Genomic DNA, 19,936 nt, shown 5'->3' with positions numbered 1-19,936 from the left:
TCAGTTTGAGAGCTTGCGTCTGTGCAAGCTATGAACTGGTGCAGAGCTCCAGAATGCTGGGGCTCAGAGAACTGAGAAACTTATGCTACGTGTTTTGGATTCCTGTCCTGGAGACCATTGCTCAGGGTGTTGGTCAGTTCCAATGCCCTGCTGTACCGCAACAAACAAGGCAGTGCCAAATGCCCCTTTATACACAGGGAAGTGATTTATCTGAGGAAGCAGAGTAGACGGTGCTGGGTGCTTCTGGCTGTGATCTACTTATTCGAGTTCTAAATAGCCCTTCCATGGCATTGTGGTGTTTCTGAATGATTCAGTTGAGGTTTTGGGTTCTTTTTTTTTTTTTCAGTCAGAGAAATAGGGAAGATTTAGTCCTGCTAAAAGACTTCTGTCTTCCCTGATCTACTTCATACTTAGGGAGAAGAGTGAATATCTGCTACACAGTAGTGAAAGAGCAATTACTTTCAAGGCATGGCAGCTTTAATATCCTATCTATCAAATGTTTTCATTCCTGTAGCTCCAAATTCTGGAGCTACATGCAATGGCCTGAGGAAACACCTGATGGTCAAATGTTTCCTTACTAGTTTTGTGACAGGAAGAACAGTGATTTAGTTATTTTTCAGTTAAGGGAACCCAGGACCCTTCTTTATGGAAAGTGATATTTCAGTTAACAAAGTCACCCACAGTGTGACTTTATATAAGAAGAACAAAGAGGAAAGATGACCAATATGTAAACTAGTCTCCATTAAGATAATATAATCAATATACTAATTCAGAAATGTCTTCCTAGTCTTCTCCATCACATCTCCATGGATTCTGGAGTCCCAATAAACTCATAGGGTGATGTTTGTATCTTTTAAAAGCACTTCCTCAGCAGGTTGGAAGGAACAGAGCACGTGTGTACTTTGGATCCTGCCAACTATAGAAAAACATGACTTTCCAGTGCTTTGGTATACCTGTATGCTGGTATGCAGAGAAAGCTGTTGGTAAATAACCTTCCCATTTGTGGCAGTAACCACTTGTATAATGTTAATAGTTTCTTTGTTAACTGTTCAGTGCCTTCAGAATTGCTTAGGTAACTGGGAATTTGGGCAGCAAATTTTTACTATTTTGGAGCTAAAATAATACATTATTCAGTGGAAAATTCAACAGGTTACATCTTGGGCAAAGAAGCAGGATAACTCACATTCAATTTTTACAAAAGTGCTTTAGGATTTTAATGACTTAAAATGAGCAAGACTTGTTTTGGTGATACCTAAAAATTTTGCTGACTTTTTGTGAAATTTGGTGTTTATTTAAAGGGAAAAATTATAAATGCACCAAAGAATCTCTGTTATTGCTTGAAATTCATATGATGTTCTCATCTGGTTCTGATAAGAATCCAGCATAATGTGTAAAGAATAGTTAAATGAGTCAGATGTTGCTCACAAATGTTATTGCTCCTTTAGCTGCATTCTAATTTTTATGGTGTTTGTCACTCCAGCTTGATTTTCTTGTCAATAGTCTCTTCATGTGTGTATCCTTTAGTAGATGATGCCTAAGATAGTGAAGATCCTCTGTCACCGGCAGCCAGAATGTAGAAATAATGACTTTTTTTTTTCAGTTGGAAAATGTTTGATGAGAATTTATGTTTGATGCATTGTGGGAGAATAAAAGTACATTAAAATGTCTTCTCTGAATAACTTCTATGTGAGACTGACAGATCTATAATAAATTAATAAACAGGTGTTCAGATGAAGTGATTAACAAGTAGTAGCTCAGTATATATGCAATAACTGTTTTCAGTGCAATATTGCAATAAGTTACAAGTTATTTAAAAGCACAAACATTTTTTGAAGTAATTATGGTGATAATTACTGACTTTCAATAGGTTATATTACACCAAGAAGGCCATATGGATGATGGTCTAACCTTACAAAGATGTCAGAATGAGGAATCCCAGGCTGCTCGAATCATTCGCAACACTACAAGCTTATTCAGCCAATTTATAAGGTAGTTGTTACCATCTTATATGTAATCATTTTTTATTTGTTTTTTTCAAAGTATTTTGAAATGATAAGAATTTGTCTAAGAGAATCCTTATTTCCTGCTTTCAAGTATTTGTATTTAAAAACTATTAGAAATATATTTTTACTGACTTAAGCTTGTAATTTTGATGAGTAATTCCATTAAATAGGTTAAATAACTTCTTTAGGATTATTTACATGAAATCTAATACCTCGAAGACAGAAGCAAATTTGATCATAATCCAGGTTGAAGAAAACATGATAAATGATCTTAGTATAACTCCATTAGTAAGTATTCTACAGTAGCTAGAACTTCACAATATTTGTAAAAGAGTTAGTATTTTTCTGTTTTTCTTGGTAGACCAAATATTATGGCTAACTCTGATCAAATTTGTCAAAGTAATTGAAAGGAATATTGATGCTTGATACTGTTTAGATCAGAAATACAATGGGGAACCACAGTAGGCCCAAGTCCATGCAAGTGAACAATAGAAGGAAGTACAAAATAGATCTTTACATGTCTGGGAAGAGAATACTGATTTATTCCTTTCAAAATCTGGGCTAAAACATTTTACCTGTACCTTTTTATTCACCCACCCTGTTGATCTTCTTGTTTCTCTGTCACCCCTCTGATCATGCTGGAAGATGTAAAGATTTGAGGAGAGGCAGTTCTTTCTGAACTGTATGGAATAGAACAAATTATATACAGTAGCAACAGTTGGAGCAGAAGGCTAACTGTCAGCTGAGAAGGTGTCGCGTTAAAAGGGGTAAGGGAGTCTGATAAGTGGCAAAAGGAGAGCCCTCCCATTGAGTCACAAGGTTCAGTGCAGACCCCCTTGCATTCTAAACTCTCTCTTGGAGGAGAGTCTAGGTGCAGTTGGATCTACTCCTAGTCTCCCAGACTTGGTCAACGGTTTATGTCTAAAGGGTTAAGTGTGTAGCCACTTTTCAGATTCAACCTGCCAGAGCCCTTCCAAGGACTTTCACTGAAACAGTTTTGCAAAGTGGAAACAATAGGTAATTTATTCAAGCGACACGTATCACAGATTCAGGATTGCCGTTGATAAATGCACTGTCTGCAAAAGTTGAACTCAAGGCAATAGTTTAGTGCTTTAGTTGACAACGTGTTCCCGGGGATATGTCCGAGGCGCGACTCTTACCAAAAAGGCGTCCCTTCTTGGGGGAGGAAGAGAGGTTCAGGCCCATCGACCCGTCCGTCAGGTGAAGCTCTCGTTTGGCTCCTCCTCCCAAAGAGAGTTTTCAAGTGCCAATTTTTATATGGTTGGAAATCTTTTTGCGAGGTGAGACTAAGTCAATTATTGTGTATCGATTGGCTCTTGGCATGGAATGTCATGTCGTCAGAAGCGGGACTGCAGAGTTTGACACGCCTATGGAGCGGGCATCTTGGTATGCACTTCCGGGGGCCATCTCTTCCTTATTGGAAGCAATCTCTGGCTGTGCAGCCTCCGCGGCACCCCACAGATCACTGGGTTTACAGTGATGGGCTATCCCCGCTTACTTCTGTCTGATAAGATAAGCACAAGTCAATTGCTGCCTTTGTTAGCTCTTCGGCTCTTGGTGTCTCAGTCTAAGCATGTCTTTGGTCTTGCTTTGACAAATCCAGCAAGGCCATCGATTACAGAAGGTAAAAGCAACAATTTCTTCACTTCTGTGTCTCAGCTAAATTCTTAAGTAAGCATTCTTAAATCTTCTGTTTAAACCAACACGTTTATTTGCAGTGGAATGGATTTATGGATATTTGAAGTCAGTAACAGCAGAGAGACAGTGACTATGTCTGATTTTAAGGAATAATTCAAGTTATGATTCTAAGACTTTAGGATAGAATCAATAGAATTACCTTCTGAATAGTTTATCTTCCAAATCTTTCCTGTACTAGGGGACAATGCAGTTGGTAATTATACCTCAGTAAGAATTATCTGAGACTGGGCTGTTCCACTAATTGTGTAATAGAGCTCAAAATCTAATGTGGAAACAGTGATGGCTGTTTCCACAGATCAAAACACCAAAGCCCTTGGATACCTGGGTGTTGTGAAACGTGCAATATATAAGTACCCTAGGCATGGTGTGTATACTACAAAAGATATTAGGAAGTCAGGGAGATGAAACAATTTAATATGACACCAGACTTGCTATGTCATAATCTTGGTTTGTTGAGAAGGTTATATAAAGGGGTCTGTACTTGTTAGGTAGTTGCCTAATATCCTCTCCACACATGCAGCAACATACTACCTTTCTTTTCATGGAAACATACAATCTTGGCCAATAGCAAAACAAATCTATTGGACATGAATATAATTTAAATCGGTTTATCTAAATTTGTATGTTGCTGACTGAAGAGCTATTGTCTTATCAGGAGGTGTGGAATCTTAATGAACCATTGACAAAATGAGCATGAAAAGATACTGTATTTATCATATATCATCCTTAGTTCAGTTTTCTGGATTTAAGCCTGTATTTAAACAATTTTATCTGTGAAATAGATTTTATGAATCAAAATTTGACTTGCTTTTACTGTATCAATGCACTCATTTTCCAATTCTATTGAAGTGTGTGTTGTGCTTAAAAAGGTTTGTGCTACTGCTTTATATCATCTGGCTTGTCAGTTTGTACAAGACTCTTCTGAATGTTTTCTGTCACTTATTAGTTTAGCTTAATTTTGACAGGCCTTAATTACCAATAAGTTTGAGACTTTACATGGAAATAGTTCTAAACTGATTGTTCTGATGAAGGCATTAGTATTCAGACAGCAAAGGGAAGTATCATGAAAACTGTCTTACATATGTGGTTGTATTTGACTTCTTGAATAATACCTTTAGCTATGTTAGTTCGAAAATATGAGGCATTTTGAAGCATAATTTTATTCTATTTATTTTGTTACTTTCATTCACTTTCCATCATTCTTTAGAGTAAATTGTTCATGACATTTATTTTACATTGCTAAACTCACGTGATAATAGCTCTTTAACAAACAGCAAGACAAAGATTTTTCAATTCGTGAAAGTTCCATTTTTCCTTCACTATAGCTCTTCCATATGATACGTTTTTGTCTGAAGATTTTTAGGGTAAAATACAGTTCTGTGTCAATGGATATTCATTTATAATTGCTGAGATCAACGTATAAGAATACACCAAGGAAACTGGTAAGAATGTGTGTAGTACTGAAGAAACTATCTTTTCATAGTGCTTGGCGAAGTTTTAATTATGATGATCAAGTGGTCATCCTTGCATTACTGCCTAATAGGTGAAAAGATAAAGAAAAATGAGCTTATAATTAAGAATTTGCTTCCACAGAACCCACCATATAAGACTGCGTTTAAAACATTACTTCTTCAGTATCACCAGGGACTGTATTTTTTGTGCTGAGGATATGAAAACAGAGCCACCTCTGCCAGCTATCAGCTCCTCCTAGATTACACTATTTATAATAGCAAGTCAGACACTGAAAAATTGGATTGTCATGCAATATTGAGCAAGTGCTTGAACAGAAAAGTGACATTATTTTACTGGCAACTCAGATTCCTTGAAATCTTTTACATTTTTAAATCACTCCTTTATTTCCTATATAGAGTTGATACAGAAGATGTAATTAATAGTTAGGATTACTGGTTATTTTTGTGTTCTTTGTCTAGAAGACTGGGAGCGTACAACCTCAATAACTGCTACTATTTTAGTCCATCAGCACATTACACCTCTATCATCATGAGGATTTGAAGTATCTAAACAAAATAATTTTCTGTAAAAAAGGACTTTGGTACATCTTTCATCTCTGTTTCATCTTTTTGCAGATTAGATTGTTTCTCCTGCTTTTCTTTTTTTTTTTTAAATCATTCTCTCTCTTTACATCAGTGCAGAAAGGGAAACGTGATTCCATTTCAGGAAGCTCTGAGCGCTGGACGCCCAAACAATAGATGTTTGAATGATTTGCAATTGAGATCAGCTATTGCTCATATGTCATATGTATTACAAGGCTTGTTTTAGACACCCACAGAAAATAAGCTACTACATAATACTATAAATTACAGTGGGAAAGTGAATAATACTGCCAGTCTTTGTCATTGTTGTTTTCCATAGTGGAAACAACAGAACACTATCACTCACTGTCCTGCCTGTTGAGGAGATGGCTCAGACTCTGCAAGACCTCATTACTTACTTCCAGCTTCCCGAAGAAGACCTTGAACATGAAGATAAGCAAAGCAAGCTTCGGTCACTCAAAAACAGACAAAATCTATTCAAAGAAGAGGTACAGAGAGAGGGATTGTTACATTGTTTTAATTTTAAGTGTACCATGTCATAAACAATGAGAAGAAAGTAAACAGTATTATCTAGATGCATGCATATGAATTATAATGTGAAGTTCCATAGCTGATATATATAAAATAGGCTGTAAATCATATGACGACTTGTTGTTATGTATTTTTTGCTTCCACGCTTGTCACAGGCCACAAGCTCTCTCGCATAAAATTTGGTCTTAATAGTTCTGAGAACCTTTAAACAGATGTCATTTTTAAAAGAAATGATTGTGACAAGAAATTTCTTTTTCTTTCTATGAAGTTATATATTCTGGATACCCCAAATGAATAATAAAATTTGGATCAATGATAGATGTTATTTCTGATGTCTATTCTGTCCACCAGGGTGTTAGACAGGAACTTTTTATCTTTAGAAACTGGAAGAATGCTAGTTTTGGAGACAGATATGTACTACATAATTGTAGAACTGCTCCTCTCTGAAAAGGGAATAATTACACTTCTGTATAAATAGGAAATATATTTTATATTTTTAGACATGTTTGGATTGCCTGCAGGTTTTCAATACCATTTTAGTGTTTAACCACTCTGAAGTTAAAAATCTGTTCTAGTATTTGAACTTGTTTTTTTACAGATATTTTATTAGATAGCAAAATATCCACCTTATTTAATCAACAAACATTCCTTTGTATATCAATTTAAAGTGTGGGGTTTTTTCTATGTAAGGAATACTTTATATAAAAAAGAGTCTGTTCACAAAAATATTAAAAGCCTTTATTGTCAGCTTTGTTTATTTCTTACTTTTTATAATACTTGGCTGATCAAGGAACAATATAGAGTCATTCTCTAAAATGGATGATTCTGATATAGAAAATACATATTCAAATCTTGTGAGCACGATAGTTCAGGTTTTTTTAATCTAAGGTGATGTAAAGTTTAAATGTGTACAGGGAAAAATCTTTTAAAAGAAAAACAGCAAACACTTTTTCATGTACAGTTTGCTTTCCTTTCTGTCATATGCGTTTAGGGAATGCTGGCATTAGTTCTGAATTGCATTGATCGCCTAAATGACTACAACAGCGCAGCTCATTTCGCAGGAATTTCAAGAGAAGAACATGGTACAGCATGGAAACAAATTTTGAATCTCCTTTACAAATTGTTAGGTAAATTCTTCAATAATCTACTAATGAAAAAAAAAGGATATGTATTCTTTATATTCTACTTGCTGCTTCACTGCCAAAGAATACTTTTTGTGTTATTTATTCTATCATGTAAATTACAGAATTTCTTGCATATACTTACTCATTTATTACAGAGAACAGAGTTTATTGACCAACGATAACAGCAGGAAAAAAAAAATCTCAGCTAGGAAAAAGATTGGTGCAGCATGCCAAATGCCTCGGGTTTTTTGTTTGATTTTTTTTTTTTTAAATTTAAATGTACCTGTGGTATGCAAATAGGTGTGAATTATTATTTTAAAAGTTAGGAAAACTGGAAAACAGTCTTTTTATATGAAGCTGAAGAGAAGCCTAAAAGTAATAGTCAGAACTTGTGGGTCTGCTGAATCCATGTTTGTCACTTGAGGCTTAGATTTAAATGTTTATAAATGTAATTACAGAAAACAGAAATTAGAAGTTTTTTTTTAATTTCAGTGCCATGCTTTCTAAAGTGAACTCTTTCTGTGTTGTAGTACGGCCAAAATTATAGAACAGGAGAAGTATGTGTATTTGTGTTTCTTTAAATCACTAATTTGATAGACGAGTTGCGTAATTCCTCATACAGGAGAATCTTGTCTTCTGATGGAGTTTAAATACATTCTACTTTCATTACAAAGAAAGTTAGTCCCGAACCATATTAAAATACACAAGTCGAGAGTTAGGACAAGAACAAAACAAACCAAGGGGGAGTGCTTTGAAGCATGAGGTTATTCACGTGGCGCAGACACGCAGATGCTGCTGCTGAAATCTTCTCATTGCTTTAGGAAGTAATGAGATACCATTGCCTGCGTTTTACTGGAGTCTTGTGAGTTTAGAGAAAAGTAGGATGACAAAAACCTCTTTAGTGCTGTGTAGGCCTTTTCAGGTTTTGTCTTGATTTTGTTCTGTGAGTACATCTTGAACACACTTATTCTGATGTAATAAATATTCAGTTAATGTTTCATAATAAAAGTCCTAGAATGTTATATACAAAAGGCTTTTTTTGTTTGTTTTTTCTATGATCTGGAAGAAAAAAATCAGTATTGCTTGGAACACTTGAATGCTGATCAACTTTCAAAGTGCAGTCAAATTACATGGTGTTCTGCGCTGGTGAAGACTGAAAGCTTTCCATTCCATAGCATGTTTTAATCAGAAAGTAGAGCTAAAGAGCAGTATACCCAGCCTCACTTGAGCTTAAACTTCTGCATATGATCTTCCCGCTCGATGACAGGAAAAAATAAAAAAAGAAGTATTTCAGCCTCGTTATTGTGACAGTGCTTGACATTTGCATCAAACAAGAGTGGTGGATAATTTCTGTTTAAATTTAACAATAACATAAAACATAAATGAAACATAATTTTTTCACTGAAAATCTTGTTTATCCAATAGACCCTTGTCAAGTTCAAAAACTACATGCTCTTTAGAAGTTATGTCAGTTGCCAATATTCAAATTAATGAAAATCTTAATTCTTTTTTACCATAACGTATCTTTAGGACTTGTCTGTGTTTATTGTTTTGTGAAGTTGCTATAAAAATTGTGTTAAAATATATGTAATTAATATTGATGATTTAAAAAGGAAATCTCCTGTTATAAAATTATACCTTGTGGGTTTTTTTCCAGCTGCTCTCATTCGTGGCAACAGAAACAATTGTACTCAGTTTTCCAGTAACCTCGATTGGCTAATAAGCAAATTGGACAGATTAGAATCTTCCTCAGGTGAGACTCACTCTTATCAATATAAATTAACTATTAATGCACCGTACACAGCTGTCTTACATTATAATGCCAGAGCAGTTTTCCTTGAAAATCACATGCACTGGAAAACAAATACACTGCATTTTTTTTTAACTGAGCAAAGTATTACATTTAGACAGACATTTTTGTGGCATTTTTTGGTTCCATACATTTGGTATGTGCAATGCCGTAGCCAGAGTTGAACGTGACTTTGGTGAATTAATGGATTGGATCAGACACTATGAAGACTATGGTCCCATTCCTATCAAAAGCCAGAGTCATTTGTGGGCACGAGTACAAATAAAATGTTTATCTATAGAGAGAAGGTGTTTTTCACTATGGGGCGTTCAGTGAAATATCAGAGTACTATACAATGCTCCCTACTAAAGCCTTTAACTCTCATTGAAAAGAAGGAGCTAAACTTACATTTTTCTCAGTGGCTTTAAAAATGTGGCTATTTTCAAAAGAAAACAGAAATTAACAGCTTCATAATACATTTATGTCTAATGTGCTTCACATCATAGTCATATCAATACTCTTTAGTGTTTTCATTCTCTTGCTAGGCTGGAGGAAAGAGCATCTCTTAAGATACTCTTATTTATACTAAGCTTTTAGATTGTGTTCAGTTGCGCAGATAATATAATGACAACATTATTTCTGTGGCCATCATACAGGTATTCTGGAAGTGTTGCACTGCATCTTGATTGAAAGCCCAGAAGCTTTAAATATAATAGCTGAGGACCACATCAAATCCATTATTTCATTGTTGGATAAACATGGGCGTAATTACAAGGTTTGTTTGGAAAAACTAAGGATGTATGGATAGTCTTACAATGATTTGTGGACAAAAAAAAGGAGGACTGTCTACAAGGAAATGTGTGATTCTAGTACCTTTAAAGGAATAAAATAACCTTGAAGTACATCTGCAAAATTGCTTTGCTGAGATTAAAAAAATGTGTAATATAGAATTGCTTTTCAGTTTCAAATACAGCAAATGTGTATGACAAGCAAATAGTAAAGAAATACTGATAACCAGTCAGAACTTTGGATTTGCTGAGAAAATGAAGCATTCTGGTGGCTGTAAGCACACGGACAGAGTAGCTTGCCTTGTGATGTAGGGCTCTGCAGAAGCAGTGAACTACCATTGTTGTATCTGTAGAAAGACAGAACTAAATACTGCAAAGTCATTCCTAACTTGAGTAATAATAATAGTAGCAGAAAAAAATAATATGAGAAATTGGAAAAATAATCCAAATATCTGAAAACACAGGTGTTCAGAAGAAAGAAAAAAACTCCTGAGTTATACCAGAAGAAATAATGATGGAAATTAATTTAGACATCAATGTGCAATTTATTATGACAGAAGAAGGTGAACACAGTTTCTGGCTGCGATCAGGATGACATCACAACACAGAGGAGGATATAGTTTTATGTGTGATTTTCTGATGTGAGTTTCCTTCCTCAATTAAAATTTTATTTGAAAGACTGATAACCTGGAGGAAGAATAAAGAAAGCTTTAGTGAGCTGAAATTACTGATTTACAGGAGAAGGTAATATGGAGAACCTAACCAACTACAGATATGGAAAAGGAGAGAGGTATTTTTAAGCGTGGTTAAGGAGTAAGAACTGATATACGTAGGCATAAGAAAAAAGATGAAATTACAGCGGTAAGTTTAGCATACTATTTTTAGCTGTTAGTGAGGTTATTGTGCTGTGCCAGTCACCTGCAAAGAGAACATTTCAGCTGGAGCGTCTGAATGTAGACCTCATGTGAGAACTTAAAGCAGAAAAGGAAAATGTTGTATACAGAAGAAGAATTAGACTGGGTGATTTGTACATTTACATTTGTAATGTCTTTGACTAAACATCAGTAAGTAATGAAGTATTGTGAAGTAATGAATTTATTTGTTACTGTGGAAACAGTGTATCTTGTTCTCCTAATAGATTAGAAATTCTCTTGTGATTTAGGAAATAGTAATATTGTTAACTAAAATTGTCTTGGAAATTATTGATTTGAAGGACTTTTAAATCAAAAGTCTAGTGTGAGAAATATGGTCAACTAGTGCATAGAGATTATTTAAACAGTTCATATATAAATTCTGAGTTATTGATAATCATTAATGTTATTAGACACTTGACAGCGGAGTACTTATCAGAGTTTCTCCAGCTATTGAAGTTACTACCTCTATCCTTCTGCTGTAGGTTTTTGCCCAGTAACAGAGATTGTAGAAAGGAAAATACGTGGGCTGGGACATAAACTTCACAATATATTAGCTTAAACTGCTGGTGAGGGTGGTTTTGCACTAATCCACTGGGCAGAGAACAGGAGTGGCTGAAAAAATTATGTGTTCTGCTGTTCCTTGTGTTGTACAACAGTTTCCAAAATGGTAATCAGCAGTGTGAAGATGGTTCTTTGTCTTGGAAATGGTCTGTAAGAGTTTAGACCATTTGGGTTTATTGCTCAATGATTTCTTGTCGGAGCTCAAGCACATCTTCCAGCTTCTCTGTTTTTTTGCAAAAGTGTGCAACTTTGTCCCTCAGCATTAAACAACACTATGTTACTGCATTCTCTCTTGCAAAACCTTTTGCTCCAGTAATCTGTGGGAGAATTATGTCAATCTCTTTCACTTTTCAGACTGTAAACAAAAAAAGAAAGCTGATATTTTATACCTTTCTCAAACTCTGTTTTACTTTATAGTGAATTCTTTCAAATGTTTTTCATTTTAAAAGTAAATTAATTACTTCTCATACTGAAAACATGCTTTCAGAACAGATTCATAAGCAGTCTGAGAACTGCAGTTGAGAATTGTCCACTAATTTGGCTTAGAAAGTTTTTTGGGCTACAGCAAATTGCTCAAATAATTTAATTTTACATTTAAAATCTTGTAAGATATTTAATTAAAAAAAATGTAAAGAATTAACATACAGCTATTGTAGCTTTGCTTTTTTCTGAGAATAAGGAATCTCAGAGGAAGGTTTCTTGAGACATTTTGCAAACCCTGCGTTCTGAATTTGTGTTCTATGAATGTTTGATATCCTCTATCAGTAGTACGGGCTACATTCGGTCCATATATGTGAAAAGTATTTAGAAAGCAATAAACATAATGTGTATTGTATTCCTTCCTTTAGGTCTATGCTGAATGTAAATTAAGCTGACAACTATATGCAGCTGCCTTTACCCGATTTTCTTCTGATTATTTTTTTTTAAGGTTCTCGACGTGCTTTGCTCTCTCTGTGTCTGTAATGGAGTTGCAGTTCGTGCCAATCAAAATCTGATCTGTGACAATCTACTCCCTAGAAGAGATTTACTCTTGCAAACACGTTTGATTAATGATGTGACAAGGTATAGTGACATGTTTTATTATGTTAGAAAAAGATGGAACTTACACATCTTCAATAATTAATTGAAGAAAATACTGTAACCTAAGAGAAGTTCCACAGCTTTCAATATTGAGACACACTCTTTAGGAAGTGTGTATGTATTAGCTTCTGAAAAACCCAGTTTTACTAACAATACAGCAAATTGTAATGGAAACTATGCTCAAATAGAAACTGCTAATTAATCGTAAGATCTGTTCTGAAATGCAAAGATGAATGTTTCGTGTTTCTTGTTCAAAACAGAGCATGGGTTTACCTAATTATTGTGGAGAATGTAAACATACTGTGAAGTACTAGTTTGTTTTAAGAGGGATTTGATTTCCTGGCAGTCTCACTCCGGTTTTTTTGATTTTAGAAAATGATCTTGTTATTCTTCTTTTGACTATAAGTTTTTCAAAGCATGGAACCTATTCTTTAGAATATGATTCTACAGCAGCTTTATAAAGTCATAAAATGAGTCACTATCTTAAATATGATAAGTAAAATGTGGACATCTACACTCTTACCATATTTGCAAAACGGATTTGATGATAATACAGCAATACAATTCGTATGACGCATTTTATGTATACACTAACTGGCTTACATTGTCTTTCTTAGCATAAGGCCAAACATATTTTTGGGTGTTGCGGAGGGCTCTGCACAATACAAGAAGTGGTACTTCGAGTTAATAATTGACCAAGTTGATCCATTCTTGACGGCAGAACCCACCCATTTACGAGTTGGATGGGCTTCTACTTCAGGTTATGCCCCCTATCCTGGAGGTGGGGAAGGATGGGGAGGCAATGGTGTTGGTGATGACCTGTACTCTTATGGTTTTGATGGTCTTCATCTGTGGTCTGGTAAGTTCTTTGTTCACTTCCACTTATTCTTACATTTAGGAGTTACCTACCTTTACTTGCAGTACATATGTGCATATAGCATGCTGTAGTGAGCTACATTCAGAACACCAGGGTGCTGTGAAGTTGTTTAGAATTTCAGGTCAGACTTCTTGTCTGAGAGTTTAGTCAATATTGAATTATACCTTTTAGGCTTTTTAGCAGATAGCTTCTATTTTTGTGATTTTCATTTAAAAAAAGGCATTTTCTGGACAAATTTATTGTATGTGGATATACATTTGCATAATTCTTTCACTTTGTATCTATAGTTGAAATAAAATTATATTATCCTCACACCTCTTGATAGATTTACTACATTGATAGTTTCGTAAAAGGTAGTTTTGGCAATTAGACATAAGAATTGCTACACTATTACCAACTTCAGTTGATTATAGAACATAAACTTCTGTAGTATAGTATCAAAATGAAAAATTGTAGTTGCTGTGCTGTTCGAAAAAGTATTTTTCATATTGTTTAAAATAGGCTTAGCAGAAAAAAAATAGAGTTTTTCTAGGAATACTTCTTACTGTGTGTAATAATCTAGGACACTCTCAATTATTACTGCACTTAAAGGATTACACTTGCAGTTTATAAAGAAGGGAGCTAATGGATGCCAGCAAATGCATATTTTGTTGTCACTAAAGGATCAGTGATGGTAAATTTGTCATCTTATTAGCCATTATTTGTTCAAGCACATTAACAATGTTAGTGGGCTGAGTTAATGAGAAAGTGGAAGTCACCGCTTATGCAGCTGGGTAGATTTGAGTATGAGCTCTAGAAGAGTAAAAGGAGTTTACAGGAGGGTTCATCTGAAGTGTTGCAGTTCAATTTTTTTTTGTATCCATGAGAGTGTTATATAGAATAACCACTAAAGAAAAAGGAGAGAACAGAAGAATGTGTTTAGGATGCTTTGGAGAGGAATTAGTGAGAGCCCTCTGGGGTGCAGAGTTAGCTGGAAAGTGGCTTTGGAGCTATGAGCAAGGCTGTTGGATTTTTGTGTGGTTATCACTCCCCCAATACTATATTCAGGGAAAGGGCACTAGAATATACTTTATGTAAACCGACAGGTTTGTCACAGCAGAATAGCTTTTCACTGTGTCAGTGTTTGTTCCTATAGAAACAAGCAGCGAAGTGCTATTGGTGGACTGTAAGAATCAAATGACAAGTCAGAAAATGCTGATGGTTGTTTTTGCTTTCTTAAAGTTCCTAAATGCTCTTTAAATAAGGAACATTTCAGAGTAGAAATAATGCATAAGGCTATAAAATATGAAAATGTTTAGGTAATTGGTTGTACACCCTTAATTAGATCATGTACTATCTTTGTAACTTCATTCTTAATTGAACTATCAATGCATAATGGAAGAACAAAGAAAAGCAATAGGAAGTGGAACAGTTGCTAAAATTTATAGAGTATTTTAAAAATGTATTCTACTTACATAAAAATTTAAAACAGAGCTCTGGCAGTTGGGTTTTGTACCTAAAATGTATAAAAATCCATCTTAAATTATAAAGGTCCTCCATTCACATAGAAGATTTTGTTAAGAATATGGTGAAACTGGAGGATAACCTTTTATTAACATTGTATTAATATGGTCTGAAATTGTACTTTCTCTGGCTTATACCTTTGTTAGTTGTAAATTGTTTGAGAGCAAACTGTATTGGCTGGGTCTCTGCCTCAGGATAGAATTGAGTTGAAAACTGAGTTTGTTTTCTGGAGTGAGATGTGGACATTTTTTCCAAAGTTAAACACTTCTGGCCACCTTTTCTCTGGAATGTTCAAACAGTGAGTTGGGAATGTAACATTTTGTTGTAAAGGGCATTTTGTACCAATTTGTTTCACCTTTAGCTTTCTATGAAATTTAGCTTTCTGTTTCCTGTAAAAGTCCTTTTAAATTTGTTCATAAGACTTACAAAAAGATTCAGTATCAGCAAACTATATAGATCTGTCTTAATTTAGTAGTTTTGTTTCTCAAGTGGGTAGCTGTCCATGAGCATTCAGAAGTTTGTGGGAAAAATAGACATTTCAGTCCTTGTGTGTAAAATTTTTAGTTATGAAGTAGCATGTTATTTTTCCTTCCAGATCTCTCTTGCGTACAGTAAATGAAGGCTATTTTTTAGCTTCTTCAATTTGTGGCCTGTGCTTTATTTACTGTATACTATTCAAGGCATGTAGGCAAAATCATTATTTTCCCCATATTTATTAGCGCCTGGAAACACCATATATAGCGAAGTACTCTTTAATTGCTCGGAAAAGAATGGTGTGGGGTCATGAAATTAAAAGGTGTGTTGTAAATACAGTTTGCATAAATATGTACAATTTTATGGCCTTAATTCTAACATTTCCTGATTTGAGTGTGTTTGACTTTTCAATTATATTAGCATTGTTCTAGCGTAGGATTTAATATATAAAATATCTCTCTGTGTGTGCACACATAATTCAGTATTTTCTTTCAGCACTACTGAATAAATCTCAAATGACAGAAATAATGATTTTTGGAAGTAGGCTGGGAGACATCTGTAACATAGTCCATTAGGAATGGCTGAATAAATCATTAATACGAAATTAAACACTAATTGAAACTCAGAAATACAATGCTGGATAGTCTCTTAAATCTCATCTCCTGCAGTAAGGGAAAATTCAGAGTGCTTAAACTGTCCTGAACAGTTAACTTGTTCTTAAGAAGTTCCAAACACAGTAATTTGGAATAGTGCTTAACTGTTTAATTAGACTTGCTTTGCAGCTAAAATACAATGTTTTCAAGGGAATTGTTTTGAAAGGAATTCTGAAGAGATATTCCTTGGCTAAAAATATACTCAGATACTCAAGTGCAGTGAAAAAACTGCAGTTATCTGTAAAAGTGTATAGTTAGAGTACTTCAGGTATATTGTCTCTAGTTAATTTTTATTGTAATTGCTGAGCCCTATGTATAGCTGTAAGGTTTCACCTTCCCAGGCAGGGAAAGTGAAGCTCCTTTTGTTTACTGTATGGCAGTAGTTGATAAAGAAAACCTGGCACATTGAAGTCTGAATCCATTTTTTGATAACTCAGTATACCATTCTGCCTCTTGATACTGTAAACCTGGATGTTGGTCATAAATCACAGCTCCAGTAGAATTATAGAATCATAGAATGGTTTGGGTTGGAAGGGACCTTTAAAGATCAACTAATCCAACCCCCCTGCCATGGGCAGGGACACCTTGTGCTAGATCAGGTTGCTCAGAGCCCTATCCAACCTGGCCTTGAACACTTCCAGGGAGGGGCGTCTACAGCTTCTCTGGGGAACCTGTTCCAGTGTCTCACCAATGAATATTCACAGAGAAGTGAATCCGGTATTTCACAAATAACTAAAGAAAAAAAAAAAGGATATATAAATGTTAGCTTTATAAAGAGGGCATCATTTACTGTGCCGCAGTACTCTTGCATAAGGCTACAGTGTGAACTTGCGTGATTTCAGCTGAGCATGTTCTGTCTTGCAAACAGTGTCAGAGGTCTCAAGTGATTTGCTTAGTTTATGCACTTTTCTGCCACACAACAGTTTGAAGAATGTTGACTCACTGTCTCTAAAAGCAGAACCATTCATAAAACAGATGAAGGCAAGATCATGTCTTCATGACTACAAACAAAATACTTCATGGTGTTTTTGAGGAAATAATTTCATTGTTAAACCTATGAGAGTCTACTTAAAGCTTCTGATTACAGAATACTTTTATCCTAGGTCGAGTATCCCGAGCTGTAGCATCTGTCAATCAGCATTTATTAGCATCTGATGATGTGGTTAGCTGCTGCTTGGATTTAGGTGTACCCAGCATTTCATTCCGCATTAATGGACAGCCTGTGCAAGGAATGTTTGAGAACTTCGGTACAGAAGGGTTTTTCTTCCCTGTTGTAAGCTTATCAGCAGGTGTAAAGTAAGTACAATTTAATTTTAATTGTTGTTTTCTTTGCTGTCTTGTCACACAAAATATTGTCCAAATTTATGTATGATTTGTTCTCTGTTGTTGTTTCGGTTCTACCCAACCAGCAGCTGAGAGGGAAGAAAACAGGCAAGTGCTGATTTGTTTAGTGATGACTTCACTTAAAGGTGAAATGTGAGCCTGTTAGCAATTTGACCAAGTCACAGCATCTGAAAATTATAATTTTATGGGTATTTGGTGACCTAGGGCAAATTAATTTTGTCTCATTCCAATTATCAGTGGAAAAAAAAGCACATGAGAAACACAGCACCACATTTGGAACCAATTATAATTCTCACTGGCTTTCTCAGCATGAAGTAAAAAACCTAAATCATCATGAAAACTGATACTGTATTCACAGTAGAAAACACAATGAACTGATGAGCAGTTTTGGAATCTCATTGCTGATATTGCCTATTTCTTACCGGATTTGTAGCTAAAATACTGAGATTCTCACCTAACCATTTTCAGGCTTCTATTGTTATCTTACCTTTAACTTGTTCAGAAAATCTTCTGCAAATGTTGGTCTACTAAAGTGGCCAAAATACTTGTGTTAATGTTACAAAGCTGACACATCAACAAAAGACTAGCTCTTGCACTGTTGTTATAACATGACCAATTTTGTTCAGTTCATCTTATAGCTGGTATTGACAGGCAATGTTTTTGGGAAGGAAGGACGTAAAGATAATTCAGAACAATTCTTCAGTAAGAAAGGTTGGCATTTTTCTGTCTTTTGTAAGCGGGGAATGATTTCTGCATAAAATATGGATAAGTTGTGAAAATTTTTCACCATGAAAAAACGCTAAGGGTCTAGATGTCAATAGCTGCTAGAAACTGCCAAACTTAGAAGAAATAATCAGGAGAGGAGTAAGAGATTGTGGTGAAGGAGTGAAAAGATGCAGAGGGGGCTGGCTTTTATTTAGAGGAGGGTTTCTCTTACACATGGTAATTTTTGAGAAATAAAGTTTCGATGTGGCCAGAATAGACACTATATAGCTTTCATAAGTGAAAGAAAGCTCAGGTTATAAACGGTTCATACATTTGGCAATTAAGACAAGAGAAATCTTTGTTTCTCTGAGGGGAAATATATCAGACAACTAGTTCTCTGTGGCCTTTTCCTTCTGTGATCAATACATAAATACTTTGAGCATCTCATGCTTAAGAGAAACTCCCAAGTGAGAATACTAACAGAGGCCAAACAGAATAAAGAAATAAAGGATATATAAAGGAATGAAGGAGGCCTGGGAAAGGCTTAATAAATCAATTTTCACTTATTCTCTGGGAAAGACCCTACTATGTAGCTGCATTGGTAGAAGAGCTTTTGAAAAGGTTGATTACTTTTTTTGTAAGAAATCTGCATAAACTGGTGTAATTATTTTTCTTCATTCTTATTTCATTTTGTTTACATATTTTGTGAGAGCATTTTCCCTTGTAGATAAAAGTAGATGATGGCAGTAGCAGGTTATATGTCATCTTCTGTGTCTGTTAATATCAGAGAAATGTTATTATGTGGGAATCCCGAGTTCATCAGTGGAGAAAAGTGTTCTGCACTGGGCACAAACTCTTATGTTTCTACTTCTGTTGTGGCTTATCTGCTTTTTCTCTGCTTTCTGTGACTTTCTCAGTCTCTGATTCTGGGTCTGCTTCATCATTCCATCAGTTTTTCCTCTCTAAACCCTTGTTTAGGGGTGTTACCCACACTGTCTGTTATTCTGTTTTTTACTGTAGGCATTTTCTCCCTATCTATCAATTTTTTGCTCCTTCTACCAATGATGTCATGAGCTCTGCTTGTAGTACTACAATATGGCCATTCAAATAATCAAGGAATTTAGACAGCAACTCTGCGTTGAGAATTCTTTTTTTTTTTCTTCTATTCAGATTTTTTTAACATCCTCTTAAAAAGGGTATTAATGCAGATAAAGAAATGGAATATGAGATTAACTTTACATGAGCCTGCCAACATGTTTTTAGGGAAGTTAGGGGTCTGGATGTGTTGACATGAAAAGTCAGCATCTTAAAAGTAATTGCCTGGTACTTTTAGTAATTAAACATGAGGTACATTAAATGCTGTTATCATGGGGGTATTGTCTTTCATAGACAGCCTTTGTAGTAAGCATAAAAATATTTAGCATAGTCTTATCATTGAGGCTACAAAAATGAAGTATAGCTGTTAGCAAATTGCTAGAACGTAGATGCTGTTTCCTATGTACAGCCTAACTCCAAAATGAAGCAAAAGGAGCAGTAATTAACCTAAATCGATCTGTTTAACTACTTCTATCTGTCTTTTAGGAGTTATATTACTTTATACTTGACTTTCAGGAGCATTCTTTTTAAGGTTAAAGTCAGAGAAATTAAAGCAAGTTTTGAAGTTGAAAGATCTGAACATTTCCTTTAAAATGAGACATAAAGACACAGCTTCTTGGGAGTGTTCAGGTTTTTAAAAGAGATTGTGCAGCATTAGGAGGATATAGCCTCTGTGGAGGCTTAGATACTGTGGCGAAGAGTAGGGAGAAAACAGGCCTCGG

General features: G+C 35.1%; 1 protein-coding gene across 5 annotated transcripts in view; it reads left to right on the top strand.

Annotated features, from left to right (window-relative positions):
• RYR3 (ryanodine receptor 3) overlaps positions 1-19,936 on the top strand; it is a 246,915-nt gene that overhangs the window by 87,695 nt on the left and 139,284 nt on the right. For all 5 annotated transcript variants that reach the window (XM_075426096.1, XM_075426095.1, XM_075426093.1 and 2 more), the window contains 8 exons: positions 1,868-1,989; positions 6,096-6,264; positions 7,299-7,434; positions 9,089-9,184; positions 9,877-9,995; positions 12,412-12,545; positions 13,181-13,422; positions 17,174-17,366. In XM_075426096.1, the coding sequence (XP_075282211.1) occupies positions 1,868-1,989; positions 6,096-6,264; positions 7,299-7,434; positions 9,089-9,184; positions 9,877-9,995; positions 12,412-12,545; positions 13,181-13,422; positions 17,174-17,366 (1,211 nt within the window). The remainder of the gene's footprint in view (positions 1-1,867; positions 1,990-6,095; positions 6,265-7,298; positions 7,435-9,088; positions 9,185-9,876; positions 9,996-12,411; positions 12,546-13,180; positions 13,423-17,173; positions 17,367-19,936) is intronic.

Source organism: Opisthocomus hoazin, chromosome 7 (genome assembly GCF_030867145.1).
Source record: "Opisthocomus hoazin isolate bOpiHoa1 chromosome 7, bOpiHoa1.hap1, whole genome shotgun sequence".
In the NCBI taxonomy this organism is placed as follows: Eukaryota; Metazoa; Chordata; class Aves; order Opisthocomiformes; family Opisthocomidae; genus Opisthocomus; species Opisthocomus hoazin.
Note: the sequence above shows the minus strand (reverse complement) of the source record. Positions and strands in the feature narration are given on the sequence as shown.